The 20,510-nt window shown below is 41.9% G+C and overlaps 1 protein-coding gene across 1 annotated transcript in view; it reads right to left on the reverse strand.

Annotated features, from left to right (window-relative positions):
* fam171a2a (family with sequence similarity 171 member A2a) overlaps window positions 1–20,405 on the reverse strand; it is a 64,467-nt gene extending 44,062 nt beyond the window's left edge. The window contains exons 1-2 of the mRNA XM_021624570.3: window positions 20,129–20,405; window positions 80–307 (exon numbers count right to left, since the gene is read on the reverse strand). Coding sequence (XP_021480245.3) covers window positions 80–307; window positions 20,129–20,294 — 394 coding nt within the window. The 5' untranslated portion in view covers window positions 20,295–20,405. The remainder of the gene's footprint in view (window positions 1–79; window positions 308–20,128) is intronic.
* Window positions 20,406–20,510: the final 105 nt, after the last annotated feature.

Raw genomic sequence — 20,510 nt, forward strand, 5'->3', positions numbered from 1 at the left:
GGTAAACCACAACAACACAACATTCTTTTCGTTCCTGAGGTGAAAGAGTGATATGTTAGGGATGAAACGCAATACTTACAGGGGATGCGGCTGGCATGCCAGGGGGCGGAGTTAGTGACAAAGCCCTGTTTTGTTGCCGTGACAATGACCCAGGTGCCAGGGCGGTACAGGAAGGTGACCATGACAACACCATCTTTGGCAGCCTTGCTGGATGCCAAGTTAGACTGGTTCCCATAAACCTCCACTGCAGCCTCTGCCAGAGGTGAAAGGTCACTGTTGTCAAACACCTGGACTCTGATGAGCACCTCTGTGGAGAGACAGGAAATAGAATGATTCAATTATTCAAACTAAATCAGAAATCAACAGGATAATTTGCAGTGAACGCACAAAAGTATTGTTTGGTTGTGATTAAAAGTTGGAGGCTACACTTGTAGGCCATCGTACAATCTGAGAACATGCAGATTGTTCTGCTTTTTCACATATAATTGGGTTGTAATTTCTAAGTTCCCTTGCAGCTAACAATAGGAAATGTGTTGCTCTTATTTAAAAAATGAAAGTGTCATCTTACCCTACATAAAGTAGGTGACTGGGCAAGCTTGTCTCTGTTCAGGTGTTCTAGTTCTCAGCTGACAAGGCATGTTGACTCATCGTTGTTTACCATGAGATCAAAAAGCATTTTCATGGATTTTAGCGGTACAGTGCCCGACCCTATGAGGACATGCTGGGACTTCTGCCATCAGATTCGATTGATCCTCCAAACCCCAGCCAAACTGTCTGGAGGGGCAGAACTGCTGGCTGATTCCACTGCTATGACCATGTGCTTTCTAGTACCCATGGTGATGACCTGGATCATACAGGCATACTCCTCATAAGCTGTTCAGTACAATTCTAGTTATTCAGTTCAAGAATATATTCCATGGAAAACATCCTCTCTCGTGATCATGAGATCACACACACACACACACACACACACACACACACAGTCCAAGGTCTTTTGACAGGAAGTTAACAGTTGCTTTTATTGGTTGTGATACTCTCTCTCAACATACCGTGATACAGACTCTGTAGGGGATAACACTATGCAGAATTGTGTGTGTGTGTGTGTGTGTGTCTGTCTGTGTTGTTTTTGTCGCACTGCTTTGCTTTATCTTGGCCAGGTCGCAGTTGTAAATGAGAACGTGTTCTCAACTGGCCTACCTGGTTAAATAAAGGTGAAATAAATAAAACAATTTAAAAAGTGTGTATGGCTAGCCAATTCACAGGACCATTGATTGGCCCAGTTCACATTTTCCAGTGTCCTTCAGAAAACTCTTTCAATTCTAAATGGGTCAATGGCTCAATTGATGCAGGCTGCTATGAGGTGTCCCCAGATAAAAATGTTGGGAAAATGGGTCACTTGCCAGCTCCATCTAGCACGGAGGACAAGGCCCAGTGATTCCATGGTGCCATACCGAGAAGATGATATCATCTCTATAATTAACATACAACATGAATCAACAAACACAACAACCCACATGAAGCTATGAGGGAAATCACATTGTATGAACCTGTACTCAATAGGGGTACTCAATTACTCTATGTGCCCAGATTACAAAAACACTTTCTCTGTGACATCAGTAGGTTGTTGGTGGTCCACCATATACTGTTGTGGTAGGCAGAATATTATTGTGCCAATGCAGCAAGCTGAGGTTGTTGAGAGTGCCTCCTTGATTTTTGAGGATACAGAGCCAAGAGCCAAAAGGCTGAAATCATGGGAGGAAATACAAGGAGATGCAAATTAAATGTCATATTAAACCTGACACTGAACTGGCTTACAGTACCCCCCCTCTCTCGCTATCTTTCCAACCACACTCTCTGGTACATATCTCTTTGGTTCTTTTTGCATTGATGAAAGGTGAAGGAAATTCTCGAGAGGTATCAAACAAAATCCTGAGAATGGACTTATTACTGTAATGTAAACTTGCAAACGTGTCACGTCTTGACCACTACGTCCTGAAGTTGTGTACGACACTCGCTCCTCTCCAAGCAGGGCAATATAAACAGAATTATCTCATTGAGCCCAACACTAGTGCGGTGTAAATTGCAATAGCACAGCAATGTTTTTGAAACAACTGAAATTAATAGACATATATTATATTTGCAAATATTAGACTCTTGAATATTGCAACAATTCACAACCATATGCAAACAATTAAAGGGTTTATTTCTTGTTCGTACACGCTAGCAAATGTCACTACACACAATACCAAAGACAATATCAGAATGTAAAGTAGCTAGTTAGCGCAGTTTGTTTAGGTAATTTTACAGCTATCAAATTAGGACTCTACAATCTCACCATGTTCAACCTGCAGATCAATGTGCCTCTCAAAGTGGAGTCTAACATTCGCCACCGTAGATAAACTTTTGAGGAGATCGGAAACGTTGAAAATAATACGCCAATGGTCACGCGTTGCATTCTGGATGATTCTGGGACAAGGAGCGCTCTCCTTCAAGGTATGAATGGGAGTCTATTGAGCGCTAGCTCAAAAACCCAACATGTGCATGAATTTCGTCAACCTCTTTTCTGAGATAATTAACTTGCTATCTGTAATATCGTATAGCTTTGGAATCATTCAATTTCGTACTTTCGAGATTAGTTTAGAAACCGCGTGACACAGCATGAACGCGATTGGTCGACCAGTCGGGCGTTATTCGATCCTTCATTCATTGGATTCCTATCTCATTTCTATAATATCTCTGGCAACGGCACCATGCAATGCACCCTGGACTAAAGAGGCAGACGAGTAGGAAAAATGTGCTAGACCCTCCATTAAATTACAAATTTCTCGAGATAGGAATATCGCAAAAATATGATCAATGGCTTATTTGAGAGAAGACATCCTCCCGAGTTATGATATCAGCCAGTATTGAAATCTGACATGCATGAAAGACGTTTTCTAAAAATCGTATTCCTATTAACTTCCAGTGTAGTGAGAGCGACTTAATCAGTGCTATGTCATACTGGCGTGAAGTTTGCCTGCTTGAATGCCAATATTTCAGATACACATGAAAACATGAAATGACCCAGAGAATCAATAGAACATAACTCAGAGATGCACAAACACAATATAACATTCAAAATGGGTGAGCCTTTCATGTAATACGCTGAAGTGGTAATGTAGGCCTAAGCGCTATCTAGCTATGGTTCAGCTAATGTCCCCTAACGTCAGCATTCAGCTAACTAGCTGATGTAGCAAAGGAGAATGCAGAAATCATTTAGTTTAGTTTGCTACCAAGCAAGCTCTGTAGCTTTATATTCGTATGGGTTGCAATATTCAAGAGTGTAATATGGGTTGGTTGTATTATTTAAGAGTGTAAAAGCGCTGTTTTAGATGAAAAGTTGCTTGCGGGGATCAGTGTGCTTAGCTTCCTTCACTGTCCAATTGCCCCATACTGGGCTCGAACCAGTGATCCTCTGCTTTGCAACACACGTTACCGCACTCTTTGACAACGTACCAACAGTTTGATACACCTCAAAGTTACTGATTGGATGGCTCCATCCGCAACATTTCAAGCCAGCTCTGAAGTGAGCTTATGGCACATTCTAAACTTCATATGGCTGCAGGGGTTGGATGAAAAGGTGCCCATCGTAAACGGCCAGCTCCTCAGTCTCAGTTGCTAATATATACATATTATTATTAGTATTGGATAGAAAACTCTAAAGTTTCCAAAACTGTCAAAATATTGTCTGAGTATAACATAACTGATATTGCAGGCGAAACCCTGAGGAAAATCTAAAAACAGGAAGTGGCTTCTATTTTGAAAACGCCATGTTCCATAGCCTCCCTTTGCTGGATTTAAAGGGATATGAACCAGATTCCTTTTCCTATCGCTTCCTCAAGGTGTCAAGTCTTCAGACAGTTTCAGGCTTTTATTTTGAAAAATGAGCCAGAACGATAACATCGCGTCAAGTGGTCACATGAGTTTTGCTTGCACAACAGAATTTGGACAGCCATTTCCTTTCCCTCTCCTATTGTGAAAGACATTTGCGGTTGATATATTATCAATTATATATTTTAAAAACAACCTGAGGATGGATTATAAAAAACATTTGACATGTTTCTGTGGACATAATGGAAACTATTTGAAATTTTTGTCTGCGTTGTCGTGACCACTCTTTCCTGTGGATTTCTGAACATAACGTGACAAACAAACTGAGGTATTTTGGATATAAAAATCATCTTTATGGAACAAACGGAACATTTGTTGTGTAACTGGGAGTCGTGAGTGAAAACATCCGAAGATCAAAGGTAAACGATTAATTTGATTGCTTTTCTGATTTGTGTGACCGAGCTACCTGATGCTAAGTGTACTTAATGTTTTATCCTGCGATTGATAAACTTACACAAACGCTTGGATTGCTTTCGCTGTAAAGCAAAATGTCTAAATCTGACACGACAGGTGGATTAACATATTGCACTTGTGATTTCATGAATATAAATATTTATAGTAATATTTATTGTATGTAGCGCTATGCTATTCAGCGGTTGTTGATGACACTTATCCCGATTGGGGGATTGCAGCCATAAACAAGTGTAACGGAGTTAAAACCTGTTATCGGCTAGTGGCTACTCTGATGTTTAAGTCAAATTGGAGCAGCAGAGCAATAATGTCATGTTGCCAGCTGCAACAAAAGGTAAGGCAAAGATGTGATGTAAATTGAAAAGTGTATGTACATATGTCAATTAATGTCTTGTTGCAGTGCCGCTCCTTCAACTTTTGTCAATGAGAATAGGCTCCCCCACCCTCGCTCACTCCTCTTTCTCTCTCCCTCCCTCTGGTACCTCTTTTTTTCCCCACCTCCCTCTCTCCCTCCTTCCCTTCCTCCCTCTGCAGATGGGTATTAAGAAAAGGCTGAGGGAAGCTGAGCAGCAGGGTGGCCTTGGAATAGGAAGGTAAGTATTCCTGCAATCGAACAACGTCCCATTTCCATGTTTGCTCACAGCCAGCTCTTCCTGTATGTGCAGTAAGCTCATTTCCATTCCATTGTTTAACACAGACATTACCCACCACGATCTGATCTGAGCCATCTCATTCTGGCTACGGGCCAAATCTCATCTAGTCACTTCACACCTCGCTCACACTACACAACTCAATATAAATTGGTGATTTTGCTGATTGAGGTACTGTAGGCTATTTGAATAGAAATCATCTGTTATTCAACGTTCACACACTTTCTTTCTTTAGCCTCCACAGACATGACGCACAAACCTATTCAAGCATACGTGAGGGTTACTAACAATGAGGTTTAGGGGGTGAACGAGGACAGTGCCGGTCGGTGACGTTTAAGATGAGGGAGAAGTTTTTTTTTTATATTATGAGCATGGCCTTATTTCTATTACAGAATATGACTGTCATTCATATTCCATTCACCCAGCTCAATGTAACGTCAATAGGTTTAGGCTACAAATTTTCCCTATACCCATCATGAGGTTGCAACAATCTAACTTAGCCTATGAATGAAAGTTTTTAACGTAGGTACACAGGTCGAGGGAATTCATTTGAGTAATCAAAGTGACAGACAGTGACACATTCAATACCGCCTTGCACACTCCTGCCTGCATCAAGTTGATCTAGGGTGTAATCATTAGTCCAACAATTACAAAATTGTTTATATTGTAATCCCAGTTTGGTTCCGTTTGCTTCGATTTTAAGAAATGTTTTTCAACAGAATCGGCGGAATGAATACACACTTGATCACACGTAAACACAGTTTACTTTCATAGCAGCCACATACAAACAGTATGATAATTTCTGCTCGTTGTATAACTCCTACTCGAATCTACGCACTCCCTTACCTTTTCCCTTCGCTTGTGGACTTCAGTGCACAACACATCAGCTGTCTCAGATCAGGCAAGAAAAAAAAAAAAAATCCAAGCCAAACCATATAACTGTTACACACAGCCTACATCGTTGTCACCATATTAGCTAAAGTCATAGTAAACATAACTACTATAACTAACATGTTTGTAAACCCACTAGAATCATGCAGTACAGTGTTGTCAGCTAGCAGTTTAGTAATTACACCGGTGGGCCCCGGGTTGCAATAAATTTATAAAACCAAAAGCTTACCTTAACTTGGAAGAGTTCCAGTGTTGGATAGCCATAACCAGCTATCTAACACTGCATCCCTCGCCGTTAGAGCCTGGTGTTTGAGTAGGCTGAACAAGCTAGCTGCATTCACTAGCTACAGTGAGGGAAAAAAGTATTTGATCCCCTGCTGATTTTGTACTTTTGCCCACTGACAAAGAAATGAGCAGTCTATAATTTTAATGCTAGGTTTATTTGAACAGTGAGAGACAGAATAACAACAAAAAAATGCATGTCAAAAATGTTATATATTGATGTGCATTTTAATGAGGGAAATATGTATTTGACCACTCTGCAAAACATGACTTAGTACTTGGTGGCAAAACCTTGTTGGCAATCAGAGGTCAGACGATTCTTGTAGTTGGCCACCAGATTTGCACACATCTCAGGAGGGATTTTTTCCCACGCCTCTTTGCAGATCTTCTCTAAGTCATTAAGGTTGAGGCTGACGTTTGGCAACTCGAACCTTCAGCTCCCTCCATCGTCCATTTGTTGCGGTGAAGTTGTCCTCTCCCCTTAGCAGAAAAACACCCCCAAAGCATAATGTTTCCACCTCCATGTTTGACGGTGGGGATGGTGTTCTTGTTGTCATAGGCAGCATTCCTCCTCCTCCAAACACGTTGAGTTGATGCCAAAGAGCTTCATTTTGGTCTCATCTGACCACAACACTTTCACCCAGTTCTTATCTGAATCATTCAGATTTTCATTGGCAAACTTCAGACGGGCATGTATATGTGCTTTCTTGAGCAGGGGGACCTTGCGGGCGTTGCAGGATTTCAGTCCTTCACGGCGTAGCGTGTTACCAATTGTTTTCTTGGTGACTATGGTCCCAGCTGCCTTGAGATCATTGACAAGATCCTCCCGTGTAGTTCTGGGCTGATTCCTCACCGTTCTCATGATCATTGCAACTCCACGAGGTGATCTTGCATGGAGCCCCAGGCCGAGGGAGATTGACAGTTATTTTGTGTTTCTTCCATTTGCGAATAATTGCACCAACTGTTGTCACCTTCTCACCAAGCTGCTTGGTGATGGTCTTGTAGCCCATTCCAGCCTCGTGTAGGTCCCTGACATCCTTGGAGAGCTCTTTGGTCTTGGCCATGGTGGAGAGTTTGGAATCTGATTGATTGCTTCTGTGAACATGAGATTAGGAGCACTCCCTTTAAGAGTGTGCTCCTAATCTCAGCTCGTTACCTGTATAAAAGATACCTGGGAGCCAGAAATCTTTCTGATTGAGAGGGGGTCAAATACTTATTTCCCCCATTAAAATGCAAATCAATTCATAACATTTTTGACATGCGTTTTTCTGGATTTTTGTGTTGTTATTCTGTCTCTCACTGTTCAAATAAACCTAGCATTAAAATTTTAGACTGATATTTTTTTTTGTCAGTGGGCAAACGTACAAAATCAGCAGGGGATCAAATACTGTAAGTGAAAGTGAGAAAAGATATATAGCTGGCTCTTTCTCTCTCTTGCTTCTTCGTTTTATGCACTGCTGTGCAAACTAGCTAGATTCATTATCTGATCCTTTGATTGGGTGTACAACATGTCAGTTCATGCTGCAAGAGCTCTGATAGGTTGGAGGATGTCCTCTGGAAGTTGTCATAATTACTGTGCATGTCTTTGGAAGTGGGTGAGAATCATAAACCTCCTAGATTTTGTATTGAAGTCAATGTACCCAGAGGAGGACGGAAACTATCTGTCCTCCGGCTATACCATGGTGCTACCCTATAGAGTTCCGGCAGCTACTGTAGGCCTTGATTGCAAAACAGTGTGTTTTAATTAGAGGTCGACCAATTAATCGGAATGGTGATTAATTAGGGCCGATTTCAAGTTTTCATAATCGGAAATCTGTATTTTTGGACAAGGATTTGGCCGGGTTTTTTTTTTACACCTTTATTTAATCTTTATTTAACTAGGCAAGTCAGTTAAGAACACATTCTTAATTTTCAATGACGGCCTAGGAACGGTGGGTTAACTGCCTTGTTCAGGGGCAGAACGACAGATTTTTACCTTGTCAGCTCGGGGATTCAATCTTGCAACCTTACAGTTAACTAGTCCAATGCACTAACCACCTGCCTCTCATTGCACTCCGAGGAGCCCGCCTGTTACACAATGCAGTACGCCACGGTAAGTTTCTAGCTAGCATTAAACTTATCTTATAAAAAACAATCAATCAATCATAATCACTAGTTAACTGCACATGGTTGATGATATTACTAGTTTATCTAGCGTGTCCTGCGTTGCATATAATCGATGCGGTGCGTATTCGCGAAAAAGGACTGTCCTTGCTCTAATGTGTACCTAACCATAAACATCAATGCCTTTCTTAAAATCAATACACAGAAGTATATATTTTTAAACCTGCATATTTAGCTAAAAGAAATCCAGGTTAGCAGGCAATATTAACCAGGTGAAATTGTCACTTCTCTTGCGTTCATTGCACGCAGAGTCAGTGTATATGCAACAGATTGGGCCGCCTAATTTGCCAGAATTTTACGTAATTATGACAACATTGAAGGTTGTGGAATGTAACAGGAATATTTAGACTTATGGATCCCACCCGTTAGATAAAATACGGAACGGTTCCGTATTTCACTGAAAGAATAAACGTCTTGTTTTCGAGATGATAGTTTAAGGATTCGACCATATTAATGTATTTCGTATTTCTATGTGTTATGTTATAATTAAGTCTATGATTTAATAGAGCAGTCTGACTGAGCGATGGTAGGCACCAGCAGGCTCATTCGCATTCATTCAAACAGCACTTTCGTGCGTTTTTCCAGCAGCTCTTTGCTGTGCTTCAAGCATTGCGATTTTATGACTTCAAGCCCATCAACTCCCGAGATTAGGCTGGTGTAACCGATGTGAAATGGTTAGCGGGGTGCGCGCTAATCGCGTTTCAAACGTCACTTGCGCTGAGACTTGGAGTAGTTATTCCCCTTGCTCTGCATGGGTAACACTGCTTCGAGGGTGGCTGTTGTTGATGTGTTCCTGGTTCGAGCCCAGGTATGGGCGAGGAGTGGAACGGAAGCTATACTGTTACACTGGCAATATTAAAGTGCCTATAAGAACATCCAATAGTCAAAGGTATATGAAATACAAATGGTATAGAGGGAAATAGTCCTATATTAACTACAACCTAAAACTTCTTACCTGGGAATATTGAAGACTCATGTTAAAAAGAACCACCAGCTTTCATATGTTCTCATGTCCTGAGCAAGGAACTTAAACGTTAGCTTTCTTACATGGCACATATTGCACTTTTACTTTCTTCTCCAACACTTTGTTTTTACATTATTTAAACCAAATTCAACATGTTTCATTATTTATTTGAGGCTACATTTATTTTATTGATGTATTAGTCATTATTACAAATACATTTATTGTTATTTTTAAATCGTCCGATAAATCGGTAATCGGCTTTTTTTGTCCTCCTATAATCGGTATCGGTATTGAAAACATCATAATCGGTCGACCTCTAGTTTTAATCAATTATTTGGTGATGTAAATATATTCAGTATAGTTGAATCTAAAAATTATAACTTTAATGTTTCACTATTTTTATGAAATTCACCGAGGAGGATGCCTCCACTGAACGAGGGTGTAAAATGGAGATCATCTTCATTGTGTGTCTTTAGCTCCTCTGTCCCGATGCCTCTATATACACTGCTGCGGTCTCTTCTTGTTAAAATGTGCCATCGATTACACACTCACTATCAGGTGGTCTCAGTGCAAGCAGTAATTGTTCCAGAATGCAATTCAGTAACAAGGGCTCCGTCACAGAGAGAGCCAAAGAGAGATAGCGGTCTTGTTTGTTAAAGGAGAGCGAGGTGGGGGGAGCAGGAGCATACAGACCACAGCCATGCAGGAATGTCTGTCCTTGCCTGTGACCCTCTTCAGTAGCCAGCAGACTCTGGGCCCTCCATCCAGTCAGTCAGACAGACAGACAGACAGCTCTCCTGGGACTGCTTGATATGGTGGAGCACTTTGACTGATGAATAGCTCCGTAGAATTTGTATCTGACGTGGGGTAAGAACTTCCCTTATGGAAAAACCACATGAATTTCACGTGATCTTATGTGAAGTTAATGTGATAATGTGACAAAATGTAAAAGCAACATGCGATATCAAGAAACTACACATGTGAAAACATTTGAGCACATGTGAAAACACGATTTAATGTGAAACCACGAAACTACACATGACAATATTTGAATGTTTAACTTATTAAAACATTATATAACTTTTAAATGCCTCATCAGCTTAGTTCAACCCAAAATACAAGCTTGTTTTACTACAATGTTTGTAAACAGCAAATGTAAACAAACACTGCATAGCCACAAAACATGGCTAAAAATACAATTTTGCTCTGTCTACGAATTTGAGAGTGGGTTACATTTCTCCAGGCCCATCGCTCAGCTTTTCACCAAAACACAGGTGGAGTGACAGCTTTGGTATTGTTTCAATGAAGGTCTTTAGCTTCAAGCTAAATGGCACACTGTTGAGCTAAACTGTGTAATAATGTTTGTTGTTGTAGAATTCTCAGAAGTCCCCTACACATTCATTACCTATAATACAGTACATCTCTGCACGTAGCAAATGTGTGCCGTCTGCACTGTTATTTTAGTTATTTGTTAATCTGACAATTTTCTCATCATTGATCAAATGTATTTCTCTCAGCAATTTGAAAACCCTCAGATTAAAAAAATGTAATCAATGATGAGAGAGTACATAGTCAAATTTCACAGAACTTCGCGTGAAATAGCATCACGTGAAGTTTTCCAAAACCACATGGTTTTACATTATTTATAATAATAACAATAATAACATTACAAAATAAATTGTTGCATGTGCAAAATATGTGAAATCTGGTGGTTTTTTTTGCCATAAGGGCTTCCTCAATCTGGACAGCCTTGTAAAACTGTTTGGGTGAGTTTCCTGAGAGGGCAGATAGGATGGAAGGCTGACGTGTCACAATCACAGTCTGTCCTTCTGCTGTGAGCAAGGTCAAACCTCCTTGGAAACTCTTTGATCTAAGAAGACTGACTCACTCTTAACCCAAATGAAACACAAAGGGTTTGAGGTAGAGGTACCAAGGGGCGAGGAGAGAGTTAAGAGGAGATAAATCAAACCAAATCACCTCCTCCCTACTCGCATTGACCTGCTGGAAGTCATCATGATGGACTTCCTCAGGCTGCACAGAGAGGGGGAGAGGAGAGAGAGAGCAAAGAGAGCTGGAAAGAGAGAGACATGGTGGGTGGGGGGGGGGGGGTCCATGGTTAGGTCCACAGCTGGAGTACATCAGTAGAGAGGATCTCTCTCAGGCCTCAACACCATTATCTACCAGGGCCCAGGGGGAGAGTTATATGGTGTGTGAAGGTTGTTAGGGGTCCTTAAAGTTGGGTTACAGCTTTGGATGAGACTTTCAGCTTGAACCCTACCACCTGCATGCTAAAAATGTTATCTTGGGTTACACACAAGAAGGGCCCCAAAAGCACTTCATCTTTAGCAAGACATTTCAGAATAATTACAGCTCCTCTCCAGCATGAGATGAGCTTAGAAAGTGAATGGTTTGCTGCTTTTGTCGTAACATGCGTGGAGGTTTCTGACTAACTCTTCAAGCGATGATAGCTTAGCTTGTCATTACATAAGTAAAAGTTTTGATGAAATGAAAAGTACACAGGTTGATATGGCTGATTTCCAAGTGTCATAAACTACTGCTTAGTGTCCCCAGAGAGGAAACCCATCCACCGGTCAGACAGTGTTGGCCCTGGTGCAAGACATTGTTCCATGTGGAAGCACAGCCTCACAGGACACATCAAGGCTGTTCTAGTACAGGAAAACACAGTTCCAAGCCAAAGTCCACAAACAGTTCCCCCTACTGTGCTCTCCCTGAGAGCCAGGATCCCAGTGACAAGAGGCTAGTCCCCTTGATTACCACAGAGGAAAAAGGAGAGGACACTAAATACTCTTGATATGAGAAAACAGGATAACACACACCAATCAAACAGAGGGCACCATTTCTGATTGATGAAGTAGAAACATAACTGTTACAATCAACTCAGAGTTAATGCACCGTCCCTGCTTTTTCTTTACCGGTGCCATCCTGCTCCATATGAAACCAATAGTCATTTCTGATCTGTAATTATGAACACTGATTCATATCATTAAGGGGGTCACTACATTTCATTGCTGGGTAACAGTAATTGTTTCTGCTCATTTGCACAAGAAGGAAGTGGTGAATAATCCAATAAAATCACATGATTTCACCACATGAATGAGTGGCGTGCAAATGAACGATACTTCCATTGTTAACAGTCACAATTCCACAGCACCTGACGTCTACACAACAGGCCGAATGCGGCAATTTGTTACCATGGCAATCACCGAAGAACACGCTCACCCGCGCCCACACAAAACCCCAGCTAGTACATATTAATGGTATCAAAAGCTTTTGTGTTGGATAGTAATACATAACTCACAGAAGAGTTGAATCTACAGTGTTTAGGCACTCGTAGCACTCTGAGCAAAAAGAGTGGTATCTGAATCAAACAGCTGCTGGAAGGGAAAAAAAACACAATTGCACGATCTGGTTACACTCGGAATAATCTGTGGTCAGAGTGAGGCCACGGCAGCTTGCTGGGATGCAGTAATACAACTTGGTCATCATGTCCAGATGTTTTGGATCTCTGCAGCCTAGCCCAGATGTTTAAAGCTGGCCTGGGACATCACATTGGCTTGTACTGCATGTGGTCAGTGAGAAGATTAAGAGGAGTAGCTAGAGAAACTAGCATGTGGAGGTGAATTACATACACAGAGCCTTTCATACAGTATCTCCATACAGTATATGGCACTGACATACATACAACAACCGTGTACAGTGTCAGTATCTCACAATTGAATTATGGCTGTTCATGCCTTAACCTAACATATTAAATCAAGGAAAGATATGACGGTTATACGACGATGTAGCTCACTCACCCTCACACCGAGAAAGGGTAGTTGCGAAACTGAATACATTGTTGTGTCCATAATTTCCTGCAACTTTTTTGCATTTTCTTTGCAATGTCATAAAGGGGCAGGTAAGAGTATTGAGCCAATAACTGAAAGGTCGCTGTTTCGAATCCCTGAGCCGACTAGGTGAAAAACCTTTCGATGTGCCCTTGAGCAAGGCACTTAACCCTCATTGCTCCTGTAAATGGCTTTGGATAAGAGCGTTGAAAAAAAAGTTATTTTCTTACCAGTCTTTTTGAGTCATTCTTTCTTTACAAAATACGTTGTGTGCCAACTGTATTTTGGGAATATGGAAGCAAATTCTCCTTGGACATTTTTATAAAACGGGTATGTGTGGCAAATAAGCTTTACATGCCAAATTAGTCAACTGTTCTCAAACATAATCCATATTAAAATGTGGAAGCCTACTTAACACAAGTGAGATAATAGAAACAGAAAATAATGAGGGGACTTAGTTTTAAATGCCAATCCACAGAGGATTTGATATGGTTTCTTACTGGAAGCCTTTCCAAATATCACATTTTCCAAGGAGCAGAAATTGATCCATTACTAAGGGCAGGAAAGTTGGATATGAACTGTGAGTATCCTAGCCAAACTGAAAACTATATAGCAAGTCAAACGATATACACTGCTCAAAAAAATAAAGGGAACACCAAAATAACACATCCTAGATCTGAATGAAGGAAAAATTCTTATTAAATACCTTTTTCTTTACATAGTTGAATGTGCTGACAACAAAATCAAATTTATCAACCCATGGAGGTCTGGATTTGGAGTCACACTCCAAATGAAAGTGGAAAACCACACTACAGGCTGATCCAATTTTGATGTAATGTCCTTAAAACAAGTCAAAATGAGGCTCCCTACAACGCCTGGGCATGCTCCTGAGGAGGTGGCGGATGGTCTCCTGAGGGATCTCCTCCCAGACCTGGACTAAAGCATCCGCCAACTCCTGGACAGTCTGTGGTGCAACGTGGCGTTGGTGGATGGAGCGAAACATGATGTCCCAGATGTGCTCAATTGGATTCAGGTCTGGGGAACAGGCGGGCCAGTCCATAGCATCAATGCCTTCCTCTTGCAGGAACTGCTGACACACTCCAGCCACATGAGGTCTAGCATTGTCTTGCATTAGGAGGAACCCAGGAGGAACCCAGGGCCAACCGCACCAGCATATGGTCTCACAAGAGGTCTGAGGATCTCATCTCGGTACCTAATGGCAGTCAGGCTACCTCTGGCGAGCACATGGAGGGCTGTGCGGCCCCCCAAAGAAATGCCACCCCACACCATGACTGACCCACCGCCAAACCGGTCATGCTGGAGGATGTTGCAGGCAGCACAATATTCTCCACGACGTCTCCAGACTCTGTCACGTCTGTCACGTGCTCAGTGTGAACCTGCTTTCATCTGTGAAGAGCACAGGGCGCCAGTGGCGAATTTGGCAATCTTGGTGTTCTCTGGCAAATGCCAAACGTCCTGCACGGTGTTGGGCTGTAAGCACAACCCCCACCTGTGGACGTCGGGCCCTCATACCACCCTCATGGAGTCTGTTTCTGACCGTTTGAGCAGACACATGCACATTTGTGGCCTGCGGGACGTCATTTTGCAGGGCTCTGGCAGTGCTCCTCCTGCTCCTCCTTGCACAAAGGCGGAGGTAGCGGTCCTGCTGCTGGGTTGTTGCCCGCCTACGGCCTCCTCCACGTCTCTTGATGTACTGGCCTGTCTCCTGGTAGCGCCTCCATGCTCTGGACACTACGCTGACAGACACAGCAAACCTTCTTGCCACAGCTCGCATTGATGTGGCATCCTGGATGAGCTGCACTACCTGAGCCACTTGTGTGGGTTATAGCATTCAAAAGTGACCAAAACATCAGCCAGGAAGCATAGGAACTGAGAAGTGGTATGTGGTCCCCACCTGCAGAACCACTCCTTTATTGGGGGTGTCTTGCTAATTGCCTATAATTTCCACCTGTTGTCTATTCCATTTGCACAACAGCATGTGAAATGTATTGTCAATCAGTGTTGCTTCCTAAGTGGACAGTTTGATTTCACAGAAGCGTGATCGACTTGGAGTTACATTGTGTTGTTTAAGTCTTCCCTTTATTTTTTTGAGCAGTGTATTTAGGTATTGCTTGCTGGTAGTCCTTGTTTCGAGACAAGGCAGGTTGTTTAGATTTGATCAGGCTCACCTGTGGAGTAAATGAATCTCATTCCAGAATAAACTTGTCATTAGGAGGAAAATGAAATCACAAGGCAAGAATTCGAGGAAAGAGCCACGGTTCAGGGATCCACCCATTGTGGATCCACAGTTGTTGGTCTTAAAAGACTTCAACAACAAAAAAATGTGACCTGTGTCAACAAAATGTCCAGTACGAATCCTATTTGTTCAAATATGCTATCACCAGCCTAGGAAGAATAAGTGCATGTGTGTATAACTTGAATGATGGTCCACCTATATATACACACAGTAATGTATGGTCTAAAAAAACAAGAAGCACCATTAACCTGTGTCCTGCACACAAAAACCATGGAAAACTTTTGCTGAGAAGTAATCCATGTACGGACATGACTTTTGTTGTGCTTTAAGAACAACCAATAAAGACATTCTATAGAATAAAAGAAAAGATTGAGTACTCAATGAGTAGGGCGTGTCTCTGTCATAGCAGGACTGCGCCGGGTGTGTTAGGCTGTCTATATTTCTAAAGGGGTGCTATGCTGTGCTACTATGCTATGTCCAGACAGCTCTACTAGTCTCCTCTGAGAAGAGAGAGGGTGTTAGGTGTCAACAGTCGGATTCCTCCCACTGTACAGCTGCCTGGGCAAAAATTCCTCGGCAGACAGCCAGCCCCCCTTCATAGGCTACCGCTACAGCAAAACAGCCTGGCTGGTCCTGGTCCACGGTGCTCTGAATCCTAATACAGGATGTCAGTCAGAGCAAGTTCCTGAGTCAGATACACCCACTCTTTCTAGCCTGGTCCTAGATCATTATTATACTGTCTTGCCAACTCCTATGGTCATTGTGACCATATGATTTGGCAAGACAGCACAAACTGATCATGGACCAGGCTACGACTCTTAGTACTCTCAGTAGAAACCAACTCATTTGCCCGTGTCTCAGCTCCACTCCCAGCAGTAGAATGTATAATTAAAAAGAAACGATTGAGTTGCTAATTACAACTGACCTCTTCTTGACATTGCTTCCATATTTGACATAAGTGTATGTCGACTCTACACTGCCTGCTATTTCCCCCAGACGGATTAGTGAGACAGCATTTTCACATCACAATTTAACCAGATGTTACATTTTGAGATTTTCAAAAGATCCACAATATTTTTTTTGTGGCTAAACATCAAATAATATGACCTGGAGAGGTTGTCGCCCTAAGCGAAATGGGTCCCCAATGACCACAATGAGGGAAAAACTCCATAAAAACTGTATGGATGCTGGAGGCATAAAAAGATAAAACACCAACTGACAATTTTTGTTGGAGCGTATGGTCCGGGGGCCGGAAACATAATTATAATAATTTGTACACTGCAAATCGACCACAATTTAGCCCAAAAATCGATTGTATTTTAAAATAACTATCAATTTATACCTGTGAATAGTTTTCCTAAATTAAACAAACTCAAAGGCTCAAAGTGCAGCAGTGTATAGATATGGACAGACTACCCCTGAAGTGTAGCTATGCAGAACAACCACCCCGTAACTAAATTACCCCATGACATCGATAGAAAACAAACAAGAAAATGTATAATTTTGCTCAATAAAAACACAATAAAACCTAGATCTCAGGGTACAGAAGCGACTGTTCTGCCAAACAATTACGAATCTGAACAATTATGAATTTGCGCCTGTATGGTTCACCTGCCCAGCGGCAGTGGAGAGAAAGATGGGGGGTACAGACAACACAAATCCATGGCAGTCAGCTCACATATGACCCCTGCCTGGCCAGGCATCAGCCGGCTATTGTCCGCAGACCGGGGCAGGCTGCAAAGGTTGTCAGACCGATTAGAACAGTTAGGTGTTGGTCATGCAGAAACAGCCCAAGAATAACACACATTTTTCATGCTTTGGTTGTTGCTCTGGGCAGTGGGCACAGTCAGTCTGCAAGTATACACAGCTGATGCTTCTACATAAACCCCTGAACTCAACAATAGCAACACTGCCTCCGTCCTCGCAAAAAAAAAAAAAAAATCAACCTCAGGCGCTAAGTAGCTAGCAATACGCCTCAGACGTTTGAAAAATCAAGGATTCGTATCATAGAAGCATCAACAACCGTATGAGTATCTCTGTCTGAATGACAGACAGCACCTGGCTCTTGTAAGACAGATAAACACAAACTTCAAAAGAAAGCCACAAATGGACATGTGACAAACTGCCTCAACTGGGTAGGAGACAACATAGAGGTCACCGAGGGGAAGGGGCAGGACTCACCATGGACAGATTACAATGGCAACAACATCAAGTGACGAAGAGAGGACAAAGAGAAGACACGTTCCACTCAGTCACTCTGATCTCAGAATTCAGCATGGAATAATGTTAAGACAAACCAAGATCACGGTTAACATCATACTGAAGATGACCTGGAATCAAAAGTTCCTTTTCAGGACAATAATTCAGATATGAGGATTTCTAATGTCAGTGAAAAGTCAAATTTGTTTGAAAGAAAAATGTGACCATTTTCATATATAGTATTTCTAAGTATCCTTAACTCTTCTACCATACAAACCTGCTCTCTGGAGACATCAGGCTTACATTGAATATTGCGCTATTAGACTAAATGTTGAATAGATAACATCCCCATGACTAGGTTTAATCCCTACATAATACATTTCAACAGTACATTCATTAATATGTATGCCTTGATTACTGATGCTGCAGAGAGTGTGCACCGAAAATCTGCCTCCCAAATAGCACCCTATTCCCTATGAAGTGCACTACTTTTAACCCGGGCATATTGGACATAGGGTGCCATTTGGGACGTATCCAAACACCTACCCATAACTAAATATGAATCTTCAGGAGAAGCTGAGCTGACAAGACAACAGTCGGTCACGATTTGACTTTGTCCACAGCATCACCCTCCACTGATCTCGGAAATAATTTCCTTTTAATTCCTAGACCAAGCATTTTGTTGGTAATATGATACTTTTAAAAAAAATAGGCTGTGGTGATTCATCTCATTCTTGCTGAGCTACTGAGCTGTTAAAAGAAAGGAACTTCTACTGCGATAAAAAAAAAAGAAAGACACTCCAGCTTTTTCCCATCGGCCTCAGTTCCATCCACAAACGCCTAATTCTTTCAGCGACTCAACTTCGCTTCGGATGGGAAACTCTCTGACTGCTTCAAAGGGACCTCTACTTCTGAGGAGAGGTTGAGGCCATGAGCTCTATGATAAAGTAATGAAAGAACATCGTCTGACAAATCAATATGGGGCGAAGGTGTGGTTGTGGTTGACGACAACACCTTCAAATGAATTAATCAACATTTCCTGTCTCTCCAGTTGGGATACTTTCTATCAACCCACGGTGTAATAGCATGGTATAACGACAAGGTGCTAGAGACTTTGATGTGATTTCCCATTTGAAAGTGTTTCAAGAAAGTTGAATCTATATAGCTATACTGCAAGGACAAACTATTAGACCAACCACAACCAGTTTGCTCAGTCTGTGAAACTAGTGGTATTCACATGGATAATCTATGGTTATTCATAGATCAGATTAGAGAAGCTAAAATATTAAATGACACTGAATTTGACATGTATGGGTTAAGAAGCTCTACCCATCTTGACAGTCTTGTCCAAAGCACTAAGCAATAAGCACATCTTCCAGAAATAGGCTTCTTTGGTGGGAAACAGCTCAGCTAATGAAATATAGATAGCGGACACGACTTCTTAAAAGCCTGCTTAGCTATAAAAAGAGGCATCTACAAGGAATTGCAACATATTGAAAGTATCTGAACTAAACCGTGCTTGGATCAGTTGAAGGATAGGGAGCAGTATGGGAGAGGGGGTCTAAATCACTACCAAGCATTGAAACTAGCATCCACTTCAAGCACCTTGAAAGTTCCCCTTTCTCCTGTTCAGTTACAATGACAGGCAGTAGGCCTATATCAGTTTGTTTAATTGCAAACCATAGTCTACTGACTCAGGACAGCCTATTTAATAATAATATAAAATGGTGAAATGATTCCTGCTGAGAAACTGATTTGAAACAGGATAAATTAAATGTGTCAAAAGTCCTGTGAACCCAAAACAAACATTGTTGAAATTATAATATGTCCTTTGGCCATTCATGAGGCCTCTTGGGACATAACAACAACAACAAGAACAATGTCAACAATGGGTGCGTGCAAATGACAGTAGCCAAACCAAGCTTGTCGACCATCTCGCATTCACAAATGCACAATATATTATAGGCCTATTTTTCTCGCATGGAATGATTTTATTGATTTTGATTTAAAAAAAAAATAGTTCTACTAACCATTGGTGTCTGACAATTGACCGTTTGCTAATTGAAAATATCTAGTTGGGATCTTCCAAAGTTACATAAAGTTAACGGGCAGGGATAGAAGTTTGAACTAAACTGACGCCTCATCATAGCCTAATTGCTATTGGACATCGTAACGGAATAATGCAGCTGCTATTGATCGGATATATTGCCTTACGTTAAATTAGATTGATTTACAGATTTAACCTACAGATGGCCCATCAGGGGAGGGTGCTGCACTTCAGTATCCTTTGTTTCCTATTCTGCAATGAAGTAGCTACAAGACCAGAGCATGCGGCGACTACATTGTATTCATTCGTGCGTAGACTGTTATAGCTGAATAAATGCGACGGTTACATAATAACACATCCTCATCACTGAGAGGGGCACAAATAATAACAACATCCAATGCGTTAGCTACAGCAGCCTATCATACTCGCCATCACAGACTTTCCCCTCAAAACTCGAACCTTGACGAATCTCTACGAATAACTCACCAAGTGCTCCCTGGTCCGGAATGGATTTAGCAAGTCCTTCCCAGAGATTGCCGAGAAAAATAAAGAGAAAAAGAAGACGTGATATGTGCGGTGGTGGCATTCTCACTGCGACATCACCAATTCCACTTAGGTGGCCATTCATCCATATTGCTTTTGAGGTTGGCATTGACTGCTCCCTTTTCACGCTGCCTCGGATGCCTACTCCTTGCTCGGCTCGCGCTCCGGAGTGGCTTCACAATTCCATTGTCCTACGTGGGAGGGGACGCTTGCTCTGCTTAGTGGGTGGTCGTGATCGCCCCCTAATGGTACCAAAGTAGAGTGTGTTCACAGATGGGCCCCTATGAAGGTCTATGGGCCCTTATAAGTCAATCTCGAACCCTAT

Source organism: Oncorhynchus mykiss, chromosome 12, assembly GCF_057628025.1.
Source record: "Oncorhynchus mykiss isolate SJ-2025 chromosome 12, ASM5762802v1, whole genome shotgun sequence".
Taxonomy (NCBI): domain Eukaryota; kingdom Metazoa; phylum Chordata; class Actinopteri; order Salmoniformes; family Salmonidae; genus Oncorhynchus; species Oncorhynchus mykiss.